Source organism: Leptopilina heterotoma, unplaced genomic scaffold, assembly GCF_015476425.1.
Source record: "Leptopilina heterotoma isolate Lh14 unplaced genomic scaffold, ASM1547642v1 Lhet_131, whole genome shotgun sequence".
NCBI lineage: Eukaryota > Metazoa > Arthropoda > Insecta > Hymenoptera > Figitidae > Leptopilina > Leptopilina heterotoma.
Window position 1 is genome coordinate 412,981 of NW_025110850.1, and position 26,595 is coordinate 439,575.

At 28.2% G+C, this 26,595-nt stretch overlaps 2 protein-coding genes across 2 annotated transcripts; both read left to right on the forward strand.

The window, feature by feature from the left end:
• Nucleotides 1-5,750: 5,750 nt before the first annotated feature.
• LOC122513032 (aminopeptidase N-like) lies at nucleotides 5,751-16,125 on the forward strand. Its single transcript, XM_043629262.1, has 9 exons — nucleotides 5,751-5,813; nucleotides 5,913-6,347; nucleotides 6,442-6,897; nucleotides 7,261-7,441; nucleotides 8,348-8,501; nucleotides 14,544-14,625; nucleotides 14,762-15,150; nucleotides 15,518-15,786; nucleotides 15,878-16,125. The coding sequence occupies exons 1-9, from the start codon at nucleotides 5,794-5,796 to the stop codon at nucleotides 16,028-16,030; spliced, it is 2,139 nt and encodes a 712-aa protein (XP_043485197.1). The 5' UTR covers nucleotides 5,751-5,793; the 3' UTR covers nucleotides 16,031-16,125.
• Nucleotides 16,126-17,302: 1,177 nt separating this feature from the next.
• Nucleotides 17,303-23,938, forward strand: LOC122513033 (aminopeptidase N-like). Its single transcript, XM_043629263.1, has 9 exons — nucleotides 17,303-17,363; nucleotides 17,460-17,894; nucleotides 17,987-18,442; nucleotides 19,606-19,786; nucleotides 20,101-20,254; nucleotides 22,398-22,479; nucleotides 22,614-23,002; nucleotides 23,376-23,644; nucleotides 23,734-23,938. Exons 1-9 carry the CDS (start codon nucleotides 17,344-17,346, stop codon nucleotides 23,881-23,883), a joined length of 2,136 nt encoding a protein of 711 aa, XP_043485198.1. The 5' UTR covers nucleotides 17,303-17,343; the 3' UTR covers nucleotides 23,884-23,938.
• Nucleotides 23,939-26,595: the final 2,657 nt, after the last annotated feature.

Sequence of the window (26,595 nt, forward strand, 5' to 3'; positions counted from 1 at the left end):
CTAAGAAACATTTTTAACATGGTGAAGTGAATTCCAAGGAATATTTAGGTCTTCATTAAATTTACGTATAGTACTTAATAAAAATTGCTAATACTGATAATCAAGTTCATGGACACTTTAGATGTTAGACCATTTTTAGGTGTCAACTTAGTAACGGACGAATCATGAGCGGTTCAGCTAGCTTTAACCTAATTAATTAATTGTATCGACCGTTCAATGATACACCAAAAACAAAAATAAATATCCGCTTCAGACCAACCGACGATTACTGGTTGATGAATTTGCAGAAAAATAATAATTGAAGCTAAATAGACTACTCTGGTAAAGACTACTCTGGTAGAACAGATGTGGCTTTTATCTTATTCAGAAACCTCCTTATCGTGTTAGTTGTTATCATCCATTGCGAGCTTTAAGTAACTCTTCGAGGAATATTCTGGCAGATGCGAGACGTTAATTTAAATTGATACATTTAAAAAAAACAATAAGTTTTAAATGAAAGAAGGTTGGAAACGACTCGATATGATATGGAATGTAGGCTACGAGGCCAGAAGAGCTTATTAGGCATCGCACATGAGAAAAGTGGCTCGGAAACCTGTTGCAGAATGCAAAACATGAGAAGGAGAAAAAACACAAACGAAAGAAAAAAAAGACAGTGAAACCCCAAGCACGATCACTAAATATAAATTATAAGATGCGTGGTACTAAAATGTGCGGTCGAAACACCTCTTACAACTAGACATTAGGGCCTAATTAAATCCTTTCATCCACCAGATTCTTGAATCGATTTCACGCCGATTTCCGAGGGGCTCGATTTGCCCTCGCACCTTTTACGCAAGTAAAGATCTTACTTGTAATATGCGGATTACTATAAGACAAGGGAGCTTACAATAAGATACTAGAGCTGTTATAAAGGGCTCTCTTGGTTGTGGTTATTAGAGGTTGTGACGGCCGGTATAATATCTCACTCAGCATGCTTCTCTGGTAATATTGAGACTATATGCCCTCTCTCCCCCTATTTCACTCTCACTCTTAGTTGGCGGGGCCCTCCACGAACTCTCACTATTCGCGTCAGTTATATACACCCAAAGGATGTATTCAAAGTGGCAAAAAATTGCTTCTCTCCTGAAGACCATCCAAATCTGCAATTTCGTCTACTTCGCCAACCACAAATATACCTACTTGAATTCCCCTTCAGGCATATTACTCAAAACACGCACACGTCAACACTTACTAATTTTCTTTGATTTTGCGACACGAAATCTTAGATTTAGATGTTCGAATTTCTTCTCGGGGCTTTAACTTATCATTATGGTCATTATCATCAATGTCATTACACTAACCAGTGTGGAACCATTACTAACTCAATTTTGACTGAATATTCCAAAAACGAAATCGATAACAAGTGGGTATGATTTATCTTCTTTTTTTAAGAAGTTGGTGAAATGGTGAGAAGTCTAGAGCTACTGGATTTTATTAAGCTATCGTAGAATATGCTTTAAGCTACTACATAATTTTGGGGCGGAGATTCCTCATCTTCATTCTGGATTTTTTGTCTGGATAGCAGATGCCAAATATGGTCATCTGTATTTTATAATTCTTCTATTGGTTCCCCACTTACATGTAATAAGATTTTCATTACATCGACCTAAAGTTGATGGAAGTGGGTGGTATGACAAAGTGGCAAAAGGTTCCCACGTAGTGAGTGGCAAAAGGAACCCATTGAAAGGTGCCACCCTTGCCGAATTAGTCAGTCTAGGAAACGCCTTCAACTTAACTAGTCCATAAGTCACCACCGAATCAACTTCGCGTCTTCTTCGTGTCAGTCCAGAAACCGCGATCAAGTTAACTAGTTGTGCACTGTCATCGAATTTATTCTTCGACTCCAGTCCAAAAAATCTCTTCAAGCACCAAGTGCATTCTTCGAGTCTCGTCTTAGTCAACTTCATTCAAGGAGATAATTTCTACTGCGAGGCATATTTCTATTTTTTAAGGACTGCATTACTTCGACTTCAACCTGAAATCAATAATTCGGTCACTCCTAGGCTAAGGGGTGTTTTATCTAATTTACATCAACACCTGGACTCCGGGCCTGAACTTTGGCTGGCCCAAAAACAATTTGAGGGACATCTACTGCACTCTCTGTTTTCGCTAGACAACGTCATTTCTTCGACCTCACACTGAAGGAAATATCGCTTGTTGGGTCTGCAACTCTGAAAATAATTTTAAAAGGTAAGTTACTAATACTATAAAAATTTGTCCCCATTTAAATTCACGATTGATCCCACGAAGTTCTAATTCTGTTTCAGCGTCCCTGAAGACACCTGGATCTACTCTTTCTCTCTGATTCTAATTGTATAGGATTCAAATAAAAACTTTAATAATTTAACTTCAATTTAACAGTTACTCTTTCTTAAAACATGTCCCTTACTATCAGAACCTTCTGCTCTGTGAATAAATCAGGTTTGAATCATCAATTCCGGACAATTTAAATATATTTAATTTGGGTTATGTTTAGTTTCCTTCTGAGACATATAACATTAACAAGTAAGGTGACGTTTAAGAAATTAATTTCATTGTCTATTTGAAGTTCGTTGCAAATTGTAAATTACTATTAGCTAGAAGTGTTCATAGCTAAATCAACATGATCCTTATTTTCGCAAATGATCGTGTCGACAACATATCCATAGTAAAACAATGGAAGACAATTGTGTTTATTTTTTAAAGTGTTTCGGACAAACACATTCGAAATCATCCATCAGAATGTCAGGGAAACATTGTGGAATGGGGAACTCATCAGTGTGCCATCAATTTGTTTATAATATTTTCCATTAAAAACAAAGTTAAGGTGTTATTAAAAATAAATTTAGTACATTTTTCAATTTTGTGGAAAGGCATTTTACAATTTGATAAAGTTGTGAATCTCCCCTCAAGGCCTTCAGTAAACGCAGTGACTGCACATCAAGAGACATCAGAATGTAATCATCATAGTTAGATAATGATGTTTTTTGATGAGGTCAAAACTATTGTTAATGTGAGACTTTGGGGCTTTAATATAATTTTTTTATTTTATTGTACAGGACTTTTGCTATAAAATGACATAGAAAACTAACCCTTTAATGGCCAGTGGTACACATACGTACCACTTACTTCAAAAAATCATAACTTTCTTAAAATTTAACGGATCAACTCCGCTAAGGTCTTATTTTGAAGGAATGAGCAACAGTAACAAATACATATTCATGTCATTTTCCAAAAAACTACCCTTTTTGAAATACACCCCTTCAAGAAAACGCAAAAAATGACAAAAATTAACCCTTTAATAGCCGAGTTTTTTGCCGTTATTATAAATGTATAATGTTTAGTAAATTCGATTATTCTATTATTCAATATAAGAAAAACATTTTTTTTAATATGTTCCAACCCTTAAAACCACCCTTAACGTATATTACTACCCAAAAAAATTGATAATTAATCTAAGTGATAAATTAAATAGTTTTTAGCTCCTGTCTGCTTTATAATTATTTATAAATATTCTCTGGCTGTTCAAAAATAATTATAAATAACTACTTGAACACCACCCTTAAAGTCAAATAGCCACCCCTTGACGATAATAGTTTTTGTGAATATTTAAAAAAAATATATGTCCTAAATGCATCTAAATTATAAAAAAATGTTTCTAAGTGACACAAATATAGGTCACCCCCTTGGAACCCACCCCTATTTCATAATTATTCTTACATACTGTCAATAGTAGGTGGTACGTATGTGTAACACTGGCCATTAAAGGGTTAAAAAACATGTATAAATTTAAGAAAAAAATTATTTTTCGGCTTTCACAGTAACATAATTATATTTGAAAATATTGTAAACTTTGTAAACAAAATTAATAACAAAAATTTACCACAGAGTAAAAATAATTAATTTAAACTATCCCCCAAAAAACCAAACAATTTAAAATCTACCAAATTCGCCTAAAATTTGTTACTCGGGTATTTTCGGGGTCGTTGATTACGAATCCGATGTCAGTTTTCAAAAATTTAAAATGTCGGATCCAATATGGCGGACGATAAATTGAAAATTTATCAGATTTGCCTGAAACTTTTTACTCGGGGGTTGTCAAGGTCGTTGAGTACGAATCCGATGTCAGTTTTAAAAAATTCAAAATGGCGGATCCAATATGGCGACCTACAATTATAAAAATTCACCAGATTCGCGTGAAACTTCTTTCTCAGGGGTTTTTGGGGTCGCTGATTATGAACATAATGCCAGTTTTTAAAAATTCAAAATGGCGAATCCAGTATGGCGACAGAGAATGATAAAAATTCACTAAATTCGCGTGAAACTTGTCACACGGGGGTTTTCGGGGTCTCTGATTACGAATATGATGTCATTTTTCAAAATTTTGAAATGTTGGGGTCAATATTACCCATTACTTTTTTAGCTTTTTGTGCCTGTTAGTAAATTAATAGGAAAATGAAAATTACAATTTTTTTTAAGAACTTTTAGGATAGAGTAATATATTTTCTACCTAGGTGACATCTGTGTGCCTACTTAGCGCTGATGGTAGTTAAAAAGATCCCCTCCACGACGTTGTGGGTGGGAGTGCATTGAGTAGATGATAATATGATAATAATTAGTGAAAAATATTTTTTTCATTGTTGAAAACTAAAGTCAGTATCTAATAAGTTATAAATTAGGGCTGGGTTTTAAAGGTAGATGATTTTATTATTATATAATTATCCATGTCTGTGAAACTTTGAAATACTATTTTACAATTCAGAAGCACTTAGAATCCATTTAATTTTTTTTATTCATACACAAAAACTTTTATCATTAAGGAGTGGTTATTTGACTTCAGGGTTGTTTTTATATTTAATATCAATACTTAGAAAATTATTATAGAAATAGATTTTCATATTTTTAAAAAATATAGAATCAGTGAAAATTATTTTTTTGATTTGCTCGAAACTCAGAAAAGTTATGAATTAGGGGTGGGTTTCAAGGACAGGGGGTGAGTTTATTATTATCCATATTTGACTAATTTTTTTAAAAATTGTTTATAATTTAGAAGCAATTTTAATATATAGATTTTTTTAATCATTTACAAAAACTTTCACCGTAAAGGGGTGGTTATTTGGTATGATTTTCAAGGGGTTATTGATCATCGTCTTCAATTTTAAAACAACCAGGAAATGCTTATAGGATAGGATAGGAGCTGAAAAATATTTAATTCATCAATTAGGTTAAATATCAATTTTTTGGGGGAGTATTACGGGAAATTAATATATTGAATCACTTTAAATAATTTTTTAAACATTATTTGTAATTATTTCCTTATGTGAAAATTTAAAAAGTTTGTATAAATGTAGCTTCCTAATATAGGGAAAAATATAAATGAAAAAATGTTTCGATAAAATAATATTTTTATGATGAAGAAATACAATATTGTAAAAATGATTCTTTATATAAAAATCTCTTAATAAAATTTCAAATAATATGAGAGAACTAATGAAAATATTAATGTGGAATTTATATTTGCGTTTCTATCTATAAACATCCTTTAACTGGTTACTTGATTTCATTATCGCTACTTCCCTTATGGTTCATAATCTATTCTCACAATGTAACCAAGTTAACTTTTTATCGCCTATAAAATAGAATCTATTGATTGTAAAATGAAAAAGGAAGCACTTGATATGAATTTTCCTATTTAAATATCTCAATACGGAATTGAATCGTTCAGTCAAAATTCTTAACTTATTTTCAATCATTTTTCTAATTATATTTAATAGGATGAAGTCGAAACTATTCAGGTTAGTTTGTTTTCAGATTTTAGATAAAAAAAAATTTTATTTTCTCATCATTTTTCCTTCATCAAATAAATATCTTTTTTTATTTGTAAATTTATTTAGGATGTGGTGCTACAGTTTAATTTTAGTCCTTATTCTTGTGCCCTTTTCCCATCAGTCTGTTAATAATTATCGACTACCAAACGATTCGTTGCCATATCGTTATCAGATACAATTAATGCCACACATGACAACAGAAGACTTATCATTTGATGGAGAATCGAAAATTTTTCTCGAAGTCTTCAAACCTATTATTAATATAACGTTAAATTCTCTAAAACTTAAATATCATGAGGAAAGTACAAAATTAATTGGCGATGAAGTTTTTAAACCTCGTCGACACATTTTGGACGATGAATCAGAATTTTTGATTCTTAATTTTCACGAACACATCGAACCGGGTCTCTACTTTCTTTATTTAAAATATAAAGGAGAATTAAATAGAAGACCAATGGGATTCTTCAAGGACTATTATGTTGATGACAATAATAAACAAATGTAAGTTAATTTTAAGAATAATTTAAATTTATTAAAAAACTAGTTTCATTAGAAATTTTGCATAATAAAAATTTTTTTTAAAAAAATATTTCAGTTTGTTGGCGGCGACACAGTTTGAAACGACATTTGCAAGACTGGCATTTCCCTGTTGGGATGAGCCGGCAATAAAGGCAACATTTGATATTTCGATTAAACATTTGGCAAATTATACAGCATTATCGAATATGCCAATTAAAGAAATTGTTAAAGACACGGATATTGATGGGATGGTGTGGTCAACATTTGAAAGAACACCTCAAATGTCGTCATATTTGGTGTCATTCACAATTTCGAATTTTGAAAATGTTTCCAACTCTTATGGAAATTTTTCTCTTTGGTCTCATAAAGAGACATTACAATATTTATCACATTCCTATGAAATTGGAATTAAGACTTTTCCTATTTTGGAAGAATACACGGGAATTGGATACAATATGCCGAAAATGGACGTTATTGGCGTACCGGGACTTTCATTTGGCGCCATGGAAAATTGGGGACTAATTATCGTAATGTATGATATTGATGTTCGACGTTTAATAAACCACTGTAATCCCTAAAAATAAGTGCTATTAGTAATTTTCTTTGGAATTCCGTTCCAAATATAATTTTTTCAAAATTCTAATCGGAAATCCAATTGAATTCTATATGTTAGTGATTTAATTTTATTACAGTAATTTTTGTTGATGATTGTTACACGAGAGTTTTTGGTGTCACTGATTACGAATTTAAAGTCAGATTTGCAAAATTCAAAATGTCGGATCCTAAATGGCCGATTTTTTTTAAAATTGCTCAAATACGCTTGAAACTTGTCACTCGGGGGTTTTTAATGACGCTATTTACGAATCTAAAGTGTGAAATAAAATTTTATTTTCAGGGAATATCATCTTCTGACTTACAATCATACTACAGACGCCGAAAAATTCACCACATCTACAATAATGGTTCATGAAATAGCACATCAATGGTTTGGAAATATAGTATCGCCAGCTTGGTGGGAGGATGTTTGGATTACCGAAGGACTTGCAACCTATATGCACTATTTCATACTCTCCAAAGTATTGCCTACATAAAATGATTCCTCAAAAAGTGGTCTCTGAAGATTCCCTTTGAATTCCGTCATTAGAGTTCCGATAAAACTCCAGTGGGAATCAGAACTTGTGACGATCACCGTATTTATTTTGAATTTAGAAATTTATTTTAAGAGCAGGGGTGAAATATTTTTGTTACGGCACTGTAGTTCGTCCTCTACGAAGTGCGCACGCGTCGCCGCACCTCGTACAGGTATATAAGCTGGCGCGCGGCAGCGAGCCAGCGGAGACGACGGCCGGTATTACCGCCTGGAGTCACTCTCTGAGGGATCACCCGGAGATGGTTGGAATCACCACCAAGACTCTCTCTCTCCGAGGTATTACCCGGAGACAACGGTCGGAATAACCGCCATGAGATGGAATTAACCTCTCAAAGTACGTGTTTCACACGCTACGTTTTTCGTCGTAATCGTCGCCCGTAATGTACCGTAATCCGTTTTTCGAACGCTGTTTATTAGTTTTCGCCCGTAATTTTACGTCCACGTTCCGTATCTTTCGTTTTCCGTACAATATGTATTTTTCACGTCTTTTTATCACTTAATAAACCATAGTCAAATTTAAATTCCCGAATTGCACTACTTATTTAACTTCCTATATTTTTAACGAACTCTGGTTCGACGAGCTAATCCGCACCCATGAAATTAACAATCGTTACAAACTTTGAATGGAATTTTCAGGAAGCACTTTTTTAGAAATCTTTTCCATTTACCAAAAATTGATAGATAATAATTTTACAACAAAATTCACTTCTGAAATTAAAAAATAATTACAGTAAATTTGTAACAGTTTGTATGATCTATTGGCAACATTTTTATTAAAAAAATAATAATTTTACAATTATTGTTAACATAATAATAATCCTCTGTTAAAAAGGTGATGAACTATCCAAGGATTATGGATTTTTTTGTGGTGACTAATAATTATAGAGTTTACTCCTGGGAGAATCATTATGGAACAACAGCAATCTATCGAAATATTAGCAGTCCAAAGGAATCTGTTGAACATTTGTCGACGGTTCATGATAAAGGTAAGAAAAACGTTGTTTTTTTATTAAACTGTTGATTTCACTTTAACTTTTATTTTGACAAATTTTTATTTTCACTTTCGTTTTCATTTTAACTTTTAAGTAGCCGTTGTTCAATTTGCATTGTCGTTGCTACTTTAAAAGATTTTATTTTTAAAATTTAATAAAAATTCTACATTTTTAAAAAAATTTCTAAAAATTTTAAGAATCTACACAGTTTTCTGGAAAGTATCATTTTATTTGGCAACGTTTTGATACTGTATAATGTATCAAGTTGACACGAATATTAGTATCTTTTTTAAGAATGATAGTCAATACAGTATCATTTTTTAATACGTGTACATATTTGTATCAATGTAACACTGTCATGGCCGGGAAACTAATCAATTTATTTAGTTTTATATACTCTTAAGTATTAAAAATTGTTTTATTTTACATATTAACAGTGAGAAATGTGAGAAATTATATAAAATGAGCACATTATTTAGAAAAAACTTGTATTGAAATACACTAACCTCAATTCACGTTGTTATGACATTTCGATTAAAGGTAACTTTACAATTTCTGGAGATTTTTGGCTTAAGGTATAGTGAAATATTTAAGGGTGCGCTCATTCCGTTCTTAATAGTAAGTATTTAGAATTTGATTATTACTATTGTTTACATTTCACAACTTGGACATAGCCTTAAACTCCTCTTATTTTCAAAATCAACTTTTCTATTTGTTGGTTAAGTTAAACAAAATGGAGAAAAAATTAATATTTTAAGAAATAGAACATATAATTCCAACCCCCTAAAAGAAAAAATGGATGTTTTAGAACAAAAAAAATTATTTAAGCTCCTCCTTCTTAAAGAAAGCTATTTTTTATTTGTTGGTTCAGTTGAAAATATGGAAGAATATTTATAATTTTAAAAACATAAAATTTAACCACAAACCTTTCCGAAAAAATAGGAGGAGTTTTAATTTAATTTTTTATTGTTCAGTAGACTTTATTTTTCTTTTGGAGGTTGGAATTATACGTTTTATTTTTCAAATATTAATTTTTTCTCCATTTTGTTTAACTCAACCAACAAATAGAAAAAAAAAAAGTATTGAACCAAGAAAATTTTTCTTGGTTGAAGCAAATCGTGGGATTGAATACGGCCAAGACTATTAAAGTATTGATTCAAGAAAACGATTTTCTTGACATAGGATATTTGGGAGAAGAACATATATTCTTGATCCAAGAAAATATGGAATTCGACCAAGAAGTTAATCTTCTTATACGAAATATAAAATGTATTAAATGAATAAAATATTTTCTTGTTCTAAGAATATATATAGATGATTGAATTATTTTATTCGATTCATTCAATGTTTTGTAACGTTCGTTCAAGTAATTCAAGATTAAATGAAGAAAACATTTATTTTGTGAGAAGAACAGATATTCTTGATCCAAGAAAATATGGAATTCTACCAAGAAATTAAGTAGCATGTAAGAAATGCAGAATATATTAATTCAAAATCATTTATGTATCAAATCAAGAAAGTATGTTCTCTGTCCGAGAAAATATTTTCTTGATTTGAGAAAATTTATAGTTTTCAATCAAAAAAATACTTTCTCAATACAAGTAAATTATTTACTTAAATTACCCCCCCCCCCTTACCTCCATCCCATCTTTTCTAATACTTAGGTCAAACATTTTTATTATTTAATTAATTAACATTTATATTTTTTATTTAAATAATTAAATAATTATTATTTTACACATATATTTACATTTAATTATTACTTAACACAAATACAACAAATATACCTTGAAAGAAAATTTTCCACGGTCGGAGGAATTGAACTCGGGTTGCACGCACCAGAAGCCGTCACGCTACCACTATGCCATCCTAGCCTCAATGGACAGTTTTCAAAAACTGATATTTAAGTTGCATATACATTTGAAGAAAAATATTTTCTTGGATCAAGAACACCGGCATTGTGTTAAGTAAAAAAAAGTTTCAAAGCAAATAAATAAAATGATTCGATTCAAGAAACATGAATTCTCCAGACAATACTTTATTATTTCGCTTAAGAACATATATTCTAGATTCAATACTTTTTGGTACTTCGGAAAAGTAAAATATTTGGTTGAAATAATTACATATTTAGTTCCGCCAAATACTACATTCTTAATTCAAGAATTCTGTTCAATGCTAATAATTACTTGACACAAGAAAATGAATTTCTTTCTTCAAATAAATATGGGATTAATTGAATATAATTTTTAATCGACTTGAAACAAATATTTACTTATATTAAGATCTTACACTTAATTGAATTGAATAAATAAAATATTTCATTCCAGAAAATATAACATTCTCGCAAGAAATTAATGATTTTGAAACATGAGAATATAGAAATGCTTCAAGTAAAAGAAATGCTTAGATTAATTAATATTTCTTTGAAACAAAATAATTTTTAATTGAGTTGAAACAATTATTAACTTGTATTAATCTTCCCATTTTCTTGGCTCAAGACTATGGGTGTTGGATGAAATAAATAGTTGCTTTAAAGGAAATAAAAAAATTATTTGACTCAAGATACCAAATGACTCAAGGTAAATTACTTGACGTGAGAACATGATATTCTTGATTCAATACTTTTTCGAGACTTGGCGCATGTAAAACAGTTCGTTTGAAACAGTAAGATATTTACTTATGTCAAACCCATATTTTCTTATTCCAATAACTTTGATCAATGCTCAAAATTACTTGACACAAGAAAATAAATTTCTTCCAATAAGAAAATATGGGTTTGTTTCAAGTAAATCAGGTCAAGAAAATGCATTTACTTCATTCAATGAACTTTTTTTTTCAGTGTAATAGAAAAGTTGATTTTGAAAATAGGAGGAGTTTGAATCTTTTTTTATTGGCTAATAGCAGTCATTTTTTTCTGAGGGTTTGAGACTTAATTTTATATTTTTTGAAGTTTAATATTTTCTCCATTTTGTTCTATTGAACCCACGAATAAAAAAAAGCTTTTATTAAGAGGGAGGAGTTTAAATGTTAATTTAATTGGTCTTAAACATCCATTTTATCTTTTAGGGGTTGGGACTAAACTTTATATTTTTAAATATTAATATTTTCTCCATTTTGTTCTATTGAAGCAACAAATAAAAAAGGTTTTTTTAAGAAGGAGGAGTTTAAATTTTATTTAATTGGTCTAAATCATCCATTTTTCCTTTTGGCGATTGGAATAATATCATTTATTTTTTAAATATTAATTTTTTTTCCATTTTGTTTAACTCAACCAACAAATAGAAAAATTGATTTTGAAAATGGGAGGAATTTGTTTATAATTCTTATTGGTCTAAATCATTTATTTTTTCTTTGGGGGTTGGTATTATATGTTTTATTTTTTAAATATTAATTATTTTTTCCATTTTGTTTTACTCAAGTAACAAATAAAAAATTGCATTTTGAAAATAGGAGGAGTTTATTTTTATTGGCCAGAAGTCTTTTTTTCTTAATGGGTCAAGACCAAATGTAACTTTTTAAAAATTAAATATTCACTCCCTTTTTGTAATATTGAACCAACGAATAAAAAAATTGCTTTCAAGTAGGAGGAGTTAGAATCTTATTTTAATTGGTCTAAAAAGTAGATTTTCTAATAACTTTAAAAAAACGGGAAAAAATTGCCTATTTTATCTTTCTTAGTATAATTATTCATTTATTTCTGCGTTTTTATTTATCATATTTTATTAAATATACTAATAATTGTCTTTGTAAACGATTAAATTAAAAAAAGGTTAATTTCAATATCAATTTCTACAATTGATTTAAATAACATTCATCTTGAAAAGTTGGTTTTCCTATTTCTTGTTTTGACCCAGTAAACGAAAACTAATTGAAATGAATTAAAAAGAATTCACAAGGAGCTTTCGTGAATCCCGCTTTGTGACAAATCCGAATTGGAGCTATGTTGCAATTTTCCTGAATTCGTGAAACTGTATTGAACTTCCGAACCTTCTATCCGTACCAATTCACTGGACAAGTTTTGAGCCTTTAATTTTTTTCAATTCGTTAGCACGAATTCAATGCATTCCTTGGCCATTTCTTTCGAATGCGAATTCGTTTGGACAAATTAGTACATATTGAATTAAATTCAATTGAATATACAAAGAGCTTGAGTGAATCCCGCTTTGTGACAAATACGAATTGGAGCCTACCAAAAATGTTAATTCGTTTCAATTCATTTGAATTAGTTTTTTTTTTACTGGGGAATGTGATAAAACAGAAAGCAGTTCGAATGCTAGGCCCGCCATCTGTCGTGACAAATGCGCGGCGATATATCAGTAGTATATTATTATCGCTTTACACACACATGCATACATCTCACAGTAGAACTGACATCTCCAACTTTAAACATAAATTATTCAATAAGTAAACATTAATTTGCCCTAAATATGTAATAAATAAATGCTTTAATGATTACTTTTGTCAAATATAATAAGTTTTCCTAATTTTTCCTTTTTTTATTCACTAAATATTCCATTTATAAAACACCCTATATTCACTGGAAACTATATTTTGTCACTTTTACTGATATTTTTTCTAAAAATATCGACCTACATAGTAAAATATTTAAAAAATTATTAAACATTAAATAACGAAAACCACTATTATTATATACATATATAACATAAATTATAATTATTTACCATTTGATATTAAATAACATCGAATTCATCAACAATAGTAATAATCAAATTCTAAATACTTACTATTAAAAACGGAATGAACGCACCCTTAAATATTTCACTATACCTTGAGCCAAAAATCTCCAGAAATTGTAAAGTTACCTTTAATCGAAATGTCATAACCACGTGAATTGAGGTTAGTGTATTTCAATACAAGTTTTTTCTAAATAATGTGCTCATTTTATATAATTTCTCACATTTCTCACTGTTAATATGTAAAATAAAACAATTTTTAATACTTAAAGAGTAGGCATATAAAACTAAATAAATTGATTAGTTAAATTTCCAGTTAATGCGAACCGGCCATGACAGTGTAAGGGTGCAGTCCCATATGCTGAGCAGAAAACAGAATGCAAAGCATTGTGTTTTCTGCTCAACATGGGACCGTACCCTTACATTGATACAAATACACGTATTAAAAAATGATACTGTATTGACTATCATTCTTAAAAACGATACTTATATTCGTATCAACTTGATACATTATACAGTATCAAAACGTTGCTACAATTTGATCTGCAATATACTATCAATTTGATACTTTTCAAAAAACTGTTATAACAGTTTTTCTTTAAAGTTAAGAAAAAATTTGAAATTATTTGAACGACTCGTGTAGAAATCACCAAGATGATTCTAACAACAACTTCCTTTAAATTTTCAAAAGAATTTAATTTAAAAATATTTTAAAATTTAATTAATTCCTGAAACCTCTCTTATAGGGATTTAAATATTTAATTATTTTCTAAAATTTTAACTGAAATTTTTTTAAAATCAATTCATGTTAGAATTCAACTACGTGAATTCATCTATTTAAATACGAACATAAATAATTGATAAAATAATTAATTAGTTTTAAAAATTGCAACTGTTCCTCTTTTTGAAGTTTTTTAAATTTGGGTTAAATTTTCTTACTTCACTTATTTTATTATTAAATAAATTAAATTCTTAATTAAATATTAAATACTTATTTACAAATTAACTGTCAAACTTTTGACAAAACAATTCGAACTATAAAACAAAAAATTGGAATCAAAAAACATTATCTTCTCGTGAAGACAGATTATTTGGATTATCATTAAATAATTTCACACTTTGATAGATTTTTACTTTCATTTTAACTTTCATTCTCACTTTCACTAAAACTTTAATTAAATAGTATAACTAAAAACAAAAATCTATGAAAATGAAAGTTAAAATAATAATCTAAGTAAAATTAAAGGTGAAAATGAAAGTAAAAATAAAAATCTATCAAAGTGGAAGTAGAAATGAATTGACCCCCATTTTTTCAAAAAAAAATTTTCAATTACTTTTATAGCCGCAACAATAATGCACATGATAAGCGGTCTATTGTCAGAAGAAGTGTTTCATGCAGGAATTAAGAAGATGCTGCAAACATAGTGAGATTAATTCTATAAATTATTCTTCAGTCAAAATTTTGATTTACTTACATTATAAGTACAAATAAATGAAAATTTTGACTAATAATAATTCTAATAGTTAAAGTAATTTAAATACAAAAAATTTTAATTTCAGTAAATATGGAACAATAACAACCGACAACTTTTGGAATTCAATGCAAGAAGCAATGGAAGAATCAAAACTGCCATATAATAATTTTAACATAAAATCACGTCTGGATTGTTATATATCGCAAGCTGGTTATCCCATAATTAATGTTGAGAGAAATTACGAAAGTGGAGCAATAAAATTGATACAGACGTCGATAGAAAAAGATTGTAAATATTTCGATTGCAAACAGTTTGAATCACAGAGATGGTGGGTTCCAATAAATTTGGCAACAATGTCACTTCAAAACTTTTCGTCAAGCGCTGCCACCTATTGGATAGGCCCTGAAGAAAATGAATTAATTATTGATGGAGTAGACTCTCTTGATTGGTACATTATTAATAAAAAGAGCGTTGGTAATTATTTTCTTAGAATATATTATTTAAATAATATTAACAAGTATGATAAATAATTGGTAATGTTAGTTTGACCGCTTGACTTTCCCCACTCTTTGCGTGTTGCGCGCGCACAATGTGTAAAGTGGGAGAAGCGATTTCTAGGAAATATCTTCCCCCCACTCTTTGCTCGTTGCGCGCGCACAATGTGTAGAGTGGGAGAAGCGACTTCTAAGAAATGTCTTTCTCCCACTCTTGACGAACAGCGCACGCAAAAAGTGAGAAAAGCAAAATACTTTTATGGACAATTAAAAAAGACTTTAAGAAATTAAAAAAAATTTTTAATAAAAAAACTATCAATAATTTATAATCTTAAAAAAATTACCAGGTTTCTATAGAGTGAACTACGACACGGAGAATTGGAAGAGAATAATAGATTATATGAATACGCCAAATTTCAAGAATATTCACGTTCTAAATCGTGTTAAACTTTTAGACGATGCCTATTACTTTACAATGAATAGTAAATTAGATCCAAATTTGTTATTTAATTTAACATCATACTTAGTTCGAGAAGATGATCTTATACCATGGAAGAGAGCTGGAGCAATATTTTTCTACCTCATTCGAACTCAAGGAAGAACTGCCGAAAATAAGGTAAAAATGGTGAAATATTATTTGCTGTTCGAGAATAATAAAGAAATAATAATTCTCTTTTACATAAAATTTTAATTTCAAAATTTTTTAGGAATTTATTTTACGTTTGATTCAACCACTGATTGAACAAACTGGATTGAAAGTGAGACCAGGCGATGACTTTTTTACAAGGCTAAAGCGAAATATTGCCATTTCATGGTTTTGTAAAATTTCAAGGAAATATTGCGATCTTATTGACATGTGAATGTATCATGTGGATCATGACATATCCACTTGAAGGGAATAAATATGAAAAAAAATCTTGGTTTATGTATAATAAAATTTATTTATTCACAGTTTGCTTTGCTTTTAATTTTTTATTTTTCACAATTTCATTTTGCATTTTAACTTTTTATCACTTTTCAAATTAAGTTTTTAAGTTATAATTAATCATAAAATAAGGTGCAAACAGCCGAAAAGATTTATAGACATTAAATTTTAAATATTTAATAATTTAAAAAAGCCTTTTTTCTCATTGCAAATTGCAGGTGTACAAAGACACTTGAATAATGGAAAAAATAAATTTTTTACTTTCATGAAGTATTTTTGATCTTTTTAATACAAATTTTTACATTTTATAAACTGCAGGCAATTTAGAAAACAAATAAAGAAAATAAAAATTCTTCAATTATGTTAAATTTATTGTTTTTTTATTAAAAATTTTTAATAAGGCCAATGACCGATTCCCATACTACAAACTAATATGTACCACTGCGAAAATCAAGCAATCCATGACCACAAGTAGGGTAAACCAGACAGTTGTTGGCCACTTAAGAAAATCTTTTTAATGAATACTGTTTAAAAATTGCAATTAATATTTCTTTAAAATTCCTACCACGTGTGATTGTTCCTTATAGTCTCACAAAGCTATTAAACCAATCATGTTTATGAAAAAAAAGTTTTTATTCATTAAAAAAGCAAATAAGAATGCAAAAGTAATCGGTTACCTAAATCGACAGTAATCCGCCACTCAAAAAAGCTTTCAAAAACCGACTACTATCTGGTTTACCCTATATTCAATCACTTTCAATATATTTTTTACAGATTATTTATAAGTAATTATTTCCTTATGTGAAAATTTGAAAAGTTTCTATAAGTCTACCTTCCTAATATAAGGAAAAATATAAATTAAAAAATTTTCGAATAAAATAATATTTTTATGATGAAGTAATACAATATTCTAAAAATGATTCTTTATACAAAAATCTCTTAATAAAATTTCAAATAATATGAGAGAACCAATGAAAATATCAATGTGAAATTTATATTTGTGTTTCAATCTATAAACATCCTTCAACTTGATTTCACTATTGCTACTTCCCTTATGATTAATAATCTATTCCCACAATGTAACCAAGTTAACTTTTTATCGCCTGTAAACTAGAATCTATTGATTGTAAAATGAAAAGGAAGCACTTGATATGAATTTTCCTATTTAAATATCTCAATACGGAATTGAATCGTTCAGTCAAAATTCTTTACTTATTTTCAATCACTTTTCTAATTATAATTAATAGGATGAAGTCGGAACTATTCAGGTTAGTTTGTTTTCAGATTTTAGATAAAAAAATATTATTTTCTCATTATTTTCCTTCATCAAATAAATATCTTTTTTTATTTGTAAATTTATTTAGGATGTGGTGCTACAGTTTAATTTTAGTCCTTATTCTTGTGCCCTTTTCTTATCAGTCAATTAATAATTATCGACTACCAAACGATTCGTTGCCATATCGTTATCAGATACAATTAATGCCACACATGACAACAGAAGACTTATCATTTGATGGAGAATCGAAAATTTTTCTCGAAGTTTTTAAACCCACTATTAATATAACGTTAAATTCTCTAAAACTCCAATATTACGAGGAAAGTACAAAATTAATTGGCGATGAAGTTTTTAAACCTAGTCGACACATTTTGGACGATGAATCAGAATTTTTGATTCTTAATTTTCACGAACACATCGAACCGGGTCTCTACTTTCTTTATTTAAAATATGAAGGAGAATTAAATAGCAAACCAATGGGATTCTTCAGGGACTATTATGTTGATGACAATAATAAACAAATGTAAGTTAATTTTAAAAATAATTTAAATTTTGCAAAATTTGTTTCTTTCGAAATTTTGTATAATAAAAAATTTTTTTTAAAAAATATTTCAGTTTGTTGGCGGCGACACAGTTTGAAACGACATTTGCAAGACTGGCATTTCCCTGTTGGGATGAGCCGGCAATAAAGGCAACATTTGATATTTCGATTAAACATTTGGCAAATTATACAGCATTATCGAATATGCCAATTAAAGAAATTGTTAAAGACACGGATATTGATGGGATGGTGTGGTCAACATTTGAAAGAACACCTCAAATCTCGTCATATTTGGTGTCATTTACAATTTCGAATTTTGAAAATGTTTCCAATTCTTATGGAAATTTTTCTCTTTGGTCTCATAAAGAGACATTACAATATTTATCACATTCCTATGAAATAGGAATGAAGACTTTTCCCATTTTAGAAGAATACACGGGAATTGGATACAATATGCCGAAAATGGACGTTATTGGCGTACCTGGACTTTCATTTGGCGCTATGGAAAATTGGGGATTAATTATCGTAATGTATGTTATTGATATCACATACTATTAAAATACCACTCTAATCAAAAACACCAGCGTTTTTTTTCCTCTCGATTTTTTTCTGTTACTTTCTAGAAGTCTAACAATTATTTTCCAACAGAATTTATCGGGGTCCCGCGTTTTAAAGAGTATTAAAATTATTGTTTGTTTTTCTTTACAATATACAACAAAATTTTACAAAGAAAAAACGTTGGTCTTGAAAAATTAAGTAAATATTTATTACAACTGACATTTTCACCTTTCAGAGAATTTAAATTATTTCATATTTCAAAGAACATTTAATCCGGAATTGGGGACAAAAAGAATCATTATATTATATATAGGCAGTTGCATGAAAGATACAATCATTTTAATATTTTTTACCGTCATTATTGAATTTGATAAAATATTTTTGGAGTTTTTTCGATGTAATATATTGATAAGTAAAATTAATCAAATTCAAAATGTGAATAGTGATTTTTAAAGGGTTTTTCACGAGCTACAAGCTGGTAATAAAAAATAATTATTTTCTTTCAATTTGACCTTGAAATTCAAGGTCAAATTCTTAATTTCAATATATCTCAAAATCGTTTTTTTTTTATTTTTTTCTAACCTTTCCCAATGGAAAGCTTACCTTTTTTCCTATGAGCCATGTAAAAATCAGAATGGGACCTTGTAATGTTTTGCAGAAAATAATAATTTATCATTATTTTTCAAAGAAAATGATGATTTATAATTATTTTATTTTATTTAAAAAAAATGTCCGCCATTTTGAATTTTAAAAATTTTGAAAATCTGACTTTAGATTCGTAATCAGCGATCATGGAAACCCCTGAATAAGAAGTTTTAAGCGAAAAGCACAAAAGAGTTATAATAATTTACTTTGATTTTCACTTTGATAGATTTTCATTTTCTCTTTCATTTTGATTTTGATAGAATTTTTTTCACTTTTATTTTCACTTTCATTATCAATTTATAATTTTTACTTTCACTTTGATAGATTTTGATTTTCAATTTCATTTAGGTACTTTCATTTTTACTCATTTCATTATCATTGTACTTTATGTTCACTTTCATTTTTACTTACAATTAGACAGAATTTCAATTTCATTCTGACTTTTTTTAACCTAGGGAATGCAGGATGTGAAGTAAAATTTTATTTTCAGGGAATATCATCTTCTAACTTACAATCATTCCACGGACATGGATAAATTCACCACATCTACAATAATAGTTCATGAAATAGCACATCAATGGTTTGGAAATATAGTATCGCCAGCTTGGTGGGAGGATGTTTGGATTACCGAAGGACTTGCAACCTATATGCACTATTTCATACTCTCCAAAGTATTGCCTACATAAAATGATTCCTCAAAAAGTGGTCTCTGAAGATTCCCTTTGAATTCCGTCATTAGAGTTCCGATAAAACTCCAGTGGGAATCAGAACTTTGAATGGAATTTTCAGGAAGCACTTTTTTAGAAATCTTTTCCATTTACCAAAAATTGATAGATAATAATTTTACAACAAAATTCACTTCTGAAATTAAAAAATAATTACAGTAAATTTGTAACAGTTTGTATGATCTATTGGCAACATTTTTATTAAAAAAATAATAATTTTACAATTATTGTTAACATAATAATAATCCTCTGTTAAAAAGGTGATGAACTATCCAAGGATTATGGATTTTTTTGTGGTGACTAATAATTTTAGAGTTTACTCCTTTGAGACTTATTATGGAAAAAAAGCGATCTATCGAAATATTACCAGTCCAAAGGAATCTATTGCACATTTGTCGACGGTTCATGATAAAGGTATGATTGTATTGCTTTTTATTAAACTATTAAAGATTCTGTAAATTGTCGACTATAGTTAGTTTAGTTTCTACTTTGTCTTTTATTTTTACATTTACTTTGATAGCCTTTCTTTTTAACTCCATTTGAAAAATTTTTATCTTTACATTTGTTTTCAGTTTAACTTTCATTTTGATAAATTTTTATTTTCACTTTCGTTTTCAGTTTAACTTTAATTTTGAAAACTTTTCATTTTCACTTTCGTTTCCACTTTAAATTCTAACTAGCCATTCTTAAATTTTCATTGCCGTTGTTACTTTAAAAGATTTTCTTTTTGAAATTCAATGAAAATTCTTTATTTTTTAAAAAATATAATTTCTCTAACAGTTTTTCTTTAAATTGAAGAAAAAGTTAAATATTATTCGAACTCTTGTAGAAATCGCCTAGATAGTTCTAAAAACAACTTGAATGTAACATATTTTTGATAAAATAATTGAATTTTCGAGAGTACCACTGGAACAATCCTGATAATAAGATTACATTTAATATTATTTCTAAATGAAAAGAAAAAAAATTCATTAAAATATAAAATTTCAATGAAATTTGACAAAATTTTCAATTGTTTCAATTATTTAAAATTATTTTTGGAAATAAAATTATTTTTAAAAAATTTTAATTACACTTTTTCAAGAAGAAAATTTTTTCGGAATTTCTAAATTAAATTATTCAAAAGTTCAAAAATTTTAAAACTTATTCTTATCTATTTTTTCGCAGGAATTACAATTTCAAATAATTAAAAACATTTTGAAATTTAATTATAGGTATCTAAAAATTGCAACTGTAATTCTTTCAAAATTCAATTATTTTTTCAGAACTTTAAAATAAAATTATTCAAAACTTTAAGAATTTTTCAAGAAAAATAATGTAATTAATAATTTTTTTAAGTAAAAATTTAAATATTTTATAGTTTTGTAAAATTCATTTCAATTCAATTCAAAATTCAATTTTCTAAAATTTTAATTGAAATTCGTTTTAAATCAATTCTTATCAGAATTTAACTGCGAAAATTAAATTAATTAAATAGAATAATTTTTGTAAATTCATGAAATAGGTTTTCAAAAATACAATTATATTTATAAATCATTTTTAAAGTTGAAAAAATAAAATTTATTTTAATAAAATTTTAGAAAGTTAAATAATTTGTATCTGATAATAATTTCAAAAAAATTGAAATAATTGGAATTGTTTCAATTTTTTCGAAATTATTGTCGGGAAGTCAAGTATAATCTTAAAAAAAATTTAATACCTATTTTTTAAAAACCTAATTTTTTCAGAATTTCCAAATTAAATCTTTCATATTTCAATCATTTTTGTAAAATAAGGATTTAAATACTTATTGTTTTCTTTATTTGCTTAAAATTACAAAATACTTTCAATTTAAAACCATTTGAAAATATTCTATAAAAATTTGAACTGCAAGTCTTTTAAAATTCATTTATTTTTTAGAATTTTTAAATAATATTATTAATAATTTTTAAAGAAGCTAACAAATTAATAATTTTTTATATTTAAATATTATTATACTTTTACGGCAATAAGAATTTCGAAGATTTCAATTTAAAAAATTTTTGAAATTTATTTATTTCAAGAGAATTAAATTATTATTAATTAATTTTACAAATTGCAACTGCTCCTTTTTATTGAGTTTTACAAATTTGGGTTAAATTTTCTTTCTTCTCTTATTTTATTATTAAATAAATTAAATACTTAATTAAATATTAAATACTTATTTACAAATTAACTGTCAAACTTTTGACAAAACAATTCGAACTATAAAACAAAAAATTGGAATCAAAAAACACTAACTTCACGTGAGAACAGATTATTTGGATTATTATTAAATAATTTCACACTTTGATAGATTTTTACTTTCATTTTAACTTTCATTCTCACTTTCACTAAAATTTTCACTAAAAAGTAAAACTGAAAACAAAGATCTATGAAAATAAAAATTAAAATAATAATCTAAGTAAAATTAAAGGTGAAAATGAAAAGGAAAGTAAAAATAAAAATCTATCAAAGTGAAAGTACAAATAAAAATCCGTAATTGACCCCTAGTTTTTCATAAAAAATTTTTAAATAAATTTTCCAATTACTTTTATAGCCGCAACAGTAATGCACATGATAAGCGGTTTATTGTCAAAAGAAGTGTTTCATGCAGGAATTAAGAAGATGCTGCAAACATAGTGAGAATAATACTACAAATTTATTCTTCAGTCAAAATTTTGATTTACTTACATTATAAGTAAAAATAAATCTAAATTTTGACTAATAATTCTAATAGTTAAAATAATTTAAAAACAAAAAATTTTAATTTTAGTAAATATGGAATAATATCAACCGACAACTTTTGGAATTCAATGCAAGAAGCAATGGAAGAATCAAAACTGCCATATAATAATTTTAACATAAAATCACGTCTGGATTGTTATATATCACAAGTTGGTTATCCCATAATTAATGTTGAGAGAAATTACGAAAGTGGAGCAATAAAATTGATACAGACGTCGATAGAAAAAGATTGTGATTATTTCGATTGCAAACAGATTGAATCACAGAGATGGTGGGTTCCAATAAATTTGGCAACAATGTCACTTCAAAACTTTTCGTCAAGCGCTGCCACCTATTGGATGGGCCCTGAAGAAAAGGAATTAATTATTGATGGAGTAGACTCTCTTGATTGGTACATTATTAATAAAAAGAGCGTTGGTAATTATTTTCTTAGAATATATTATTCAAATAATATTAACAAGTATGATAAATAATTAGTAATGTTAGTTTGACCGCTTGACTGTCCCCACTCTTTGCGTGTTGCGCGCTTACAATGTGTACAGTGAGAGAAGCGATTTCTAGGAAATGTCTTCCCCCCACTCTTTGCTCGTTGCGCGCGCACAATGTGTAGAGTGGGAGAAGCGACTTCTGAGAAATGTCTTTCCCCCACTCTTGACGAACAGCGCACGCAAAAAATGAGAGTAGCAAAATACTTTTATGGACAATTAAAAAAAGACTTTAAGAAATTAAATAAAATTTTAAAACAAAAAAAAAACTATCAATAATTTATGATCTTAAAAAAAATTACCAGGTTTCTATAGAGTTAACTACGACACAGAGAATTGGAAGAGAATAATAGATTATATGAATACGCCAAATTTCAAGAATATTCACGTTCTAAATCGTGCAAAGCTATTAGACGATGCCTATTACTTTGCGAAGAATGAAAAACTTGATAAAAATTTGTTATTCAATTTAACATCATACTTAGTTCGAGAAGATGACCTTATTCCATGGAAGAAAGCTGAAATAATATTTTTCTTTATTTTTCGGTTTCAAGGAAGAACTCCCGAAAATAAGGTAAAAACGGTCAACTATTATTTGCTGTTAGAAAATAACTAAGAACTAATAATTTCACATTATAAACTGGTAATTTAAAAATTTTTTAGAAATTTATTTTACGTTTGATTGAACCACTGCTTGAACAAACTGGATTGAAAGTGAGACCAGGCGATGACTTTTTTACACGGCTAAAGCGTAATATTGCCCTTACATGGATTTGTCGAATTTCAAGGAAACACTGCTATATTAACATGTAAATGTATCATATTCATGTCATATCCACTTGAATGGAATAAATGTGAAAAAAAATTATCTTGGTTTATGCAAAATTCCTTGATGGTGGGCATGATTGTCATTTCAATTTTGATCTGAAACAAGTAAAAAGCATTTTTTTCTACAAAGTGATAAATTTTGAACAGAGTGACATAGCCGTTTTGAAAAAAATTTTTTTTACGTAAATGGGAGCACTTCAAAGTTAGAGTTAGTTTAGCAATGAAATATATTATTATGTAGTTTGGGGAACGTTCATAAGAAACGATGTTTTAGTTGTTGGCCAATGGTTTAAAGTATGGCTCAGAGCTTGTTTACTTTGGCTAAAGTCTTTGTCCCCATATTTAGCTAGAATTTGCCATTTTTTCGTTTCCAAGCTGGTAAATAATTCATATTTTATTCATCAACAAATTTCTAATATCGAATTATCAAAAATAAAAATTATTTTTTTTATAATTAGAAAAATTATTTAGAAATAAAAAAATGGTATGCTTCTTTTATTGAAAGAAGTTTCTCACGATTCTCATTGCAAGAGGAGAGGAAGTGATAGATCCATATTTGGTCCTCATATACTCTCCATCTCTTCAAGTTGTGCAGATAATTTCTTTTACAAAGCAAGTAATTTAATGTATCTTGCTTCTGCAAGTGAGTGAATGAAAACTCATTTCTTCAATGAGTAGCTTCTTCCCATTGAACGCGATTTTCAAACATTCAAGTGTGTGGAAGAAATCAAGACCGAAGATGGATTGAAAAAGGAAGCGAGGAATGTCCATTAATAAAATAGATGATGCATTACGTGGAAAATGGGAAGAGAGAATTGCGTCCTTGGCACTCAAAACTTACAATAATGTGAGGAAAACACTGTAAACACGGCCGGGAACGTTTAATTGTTAGCGAGGAATTTTATATTGTATAAAGCTTGGGGGGACAATTAAAGGCAAAATTGTCCACTTGATGATGAGAGGAGATTCGTTTTTTTCAAATTATATTCTTCTTTCTCTGTTGGGTTGGATTCAAAACTTACTTTTGCGAAAAAATAATGAAGACAAGAAAAATTAGTGCGGGAGTAGGACGGAGTATAACAAAACCGGTAAGAAATCGTGACGTGTATCAGAGGAGAAAGGAGAATCCGAGTCAGAAGACCTTTAAAGAGCTATCTATATATAAGAGAAAAGGTATTCCATGTACATAACAACATGAAACCTCTTCTTCCTAACCCATCATCCTAACTCAGGATATTCACATCGCAAACCCATCAAAGCCTACTTTGCATCATCAAGATCTAACTGAATCGTTCAATTTCTCTTCCAACATTTCTCTTTTGATATTTAACTTGTAACATCTCGAGATATTGTTCAATTTTCATGGAATACACTTCGTTTTATAGATCAAATTGTTTCGATAATTTCTAATAATGTCTTTGCCTGACTTTTCAACAAATAAAATAATGAAAATAATAATACGAATATTCATAATTATACTCATTAAACTATTACAATTTTATCTCCGTACTATTTCCGACGTCGAAAAATTCCATGGAATTTCCTTAGAAGTTCTGCAAGTTTTATATTTTAATATTATTTTAACATTTCTATTAGGGACTAGAGTCTAATAATTGTTGTTTCAATTTATTTGCAAAACTTAAATGAAATACGCATTTGGCAAATAAATTGCAACAAAGCTTATTATTAGACCCTAATCATATAATAGAAATGGTAAAATATTATTAAACTTACAGAATATCCCTGATTTTTCACTGATTTCCAGACAAAATTTTAAATTTTTCCCTGACCCTAAAGAATATTCTGCGATTCACTCTAAAAATGATTAGATACTCAAAAACTATTACATTTAATTACGAATTTTTTTAATTGTAAAAAAATTAAATTATTTACAAAAATTTTAATAAAATCCTTCCCAAGAATTCAATTGAATCGTGAATTTCGAAAAGGGTTCAATTCGGTTTTTTGAAATTTTACAGGAAAGAAAAAAAATGTTTATTTCAAACAGCTTTAATTAAAAGAGTAGAGCTTCTTTTCATAGTATTTAGATGCTATTTTATATGAGAAAATGATAAAAGAATTGTCCTTAATAACAGTGAGTCGGAGAAAATTTGATATTATAGTTTTCAGAGTTGAGCCCTTTTCGAAATTCATGAAAAAATGTTAATCGTTTTAATCATAAAACTACATTAACAAAATGTTTTACTATCGAGAGACAATTTATTTATTTATTTAATTTTAAAGTGTAGATATTAAATTTTTTTTTAACTTAAAAACAATTCAACATTAGGTTAGAAAACAAACATCCTTAGGTTATAAGTCAAATGAAAAATCACTTTAATACCTCTTTTACTCTAAATATGTATAATAATGCAAAAAATACAAAAAGTGAAATTTGAAAAAAATCCGAGTTGACCCCTTTTCGAAATTCAAGATGCAATTATATTCACAAGTAATAAAATATTTCACATGAATTCAATTATTTAAAAAAATGTAATAGAATTCGTTTTAAGAATTCAATTGTTTTTATAAATAATAAAATTTTTCATAGGATTTGAATTATTTTTAAATATAATTTTAAATAAATCCCACGAGAAATGTAATTATTTTCAAAATTTTTTTTGCAAGAATGCAATTACATTTCACAAATAATGAAATTTTCAGCTAAAATTCAAATATTTTCAAAATCTACTATTT

Coding starts and splice junctions, on each gene's coding strand:
- LOC122513032 (XM_043629262.1), top strand. CDS start 5,794: ATGAAGTCGAAACTATTCAG. Junction 5,814..5,912: donor ATGAAGTCGAAACTATTCAG/GTTAGTTTGTTT, acceptor AAATTTATTTAG/GATGTGGTGCTACAGTTTAA. Junction 6,898..7,260: donor TGGGGACTAATTATCGTAAT/GTATGATATTGA, acceptor TTTTATTTTCAG/GGAATATCATCTTCTGACTT.
- LOC122513033 (XM_043629263.1), top strand. CDS start 17,344: ATGAAGTCGGAACTATTCAG. Junction 17,364..17,459: donor ATGAAGTCGGAACTATTCAG/GTTAGTTTGTTT, acceptor AAATTTATTTAG/GATGTGGTGCTACAGTTTAA. Junction 23,645..23,733: donor GAAGAACTCCCGAAAATAAG/GTAAAAACGGTC, acceptor AAAATTTTTTAG/AAATTTATTTTACGTTTGAT.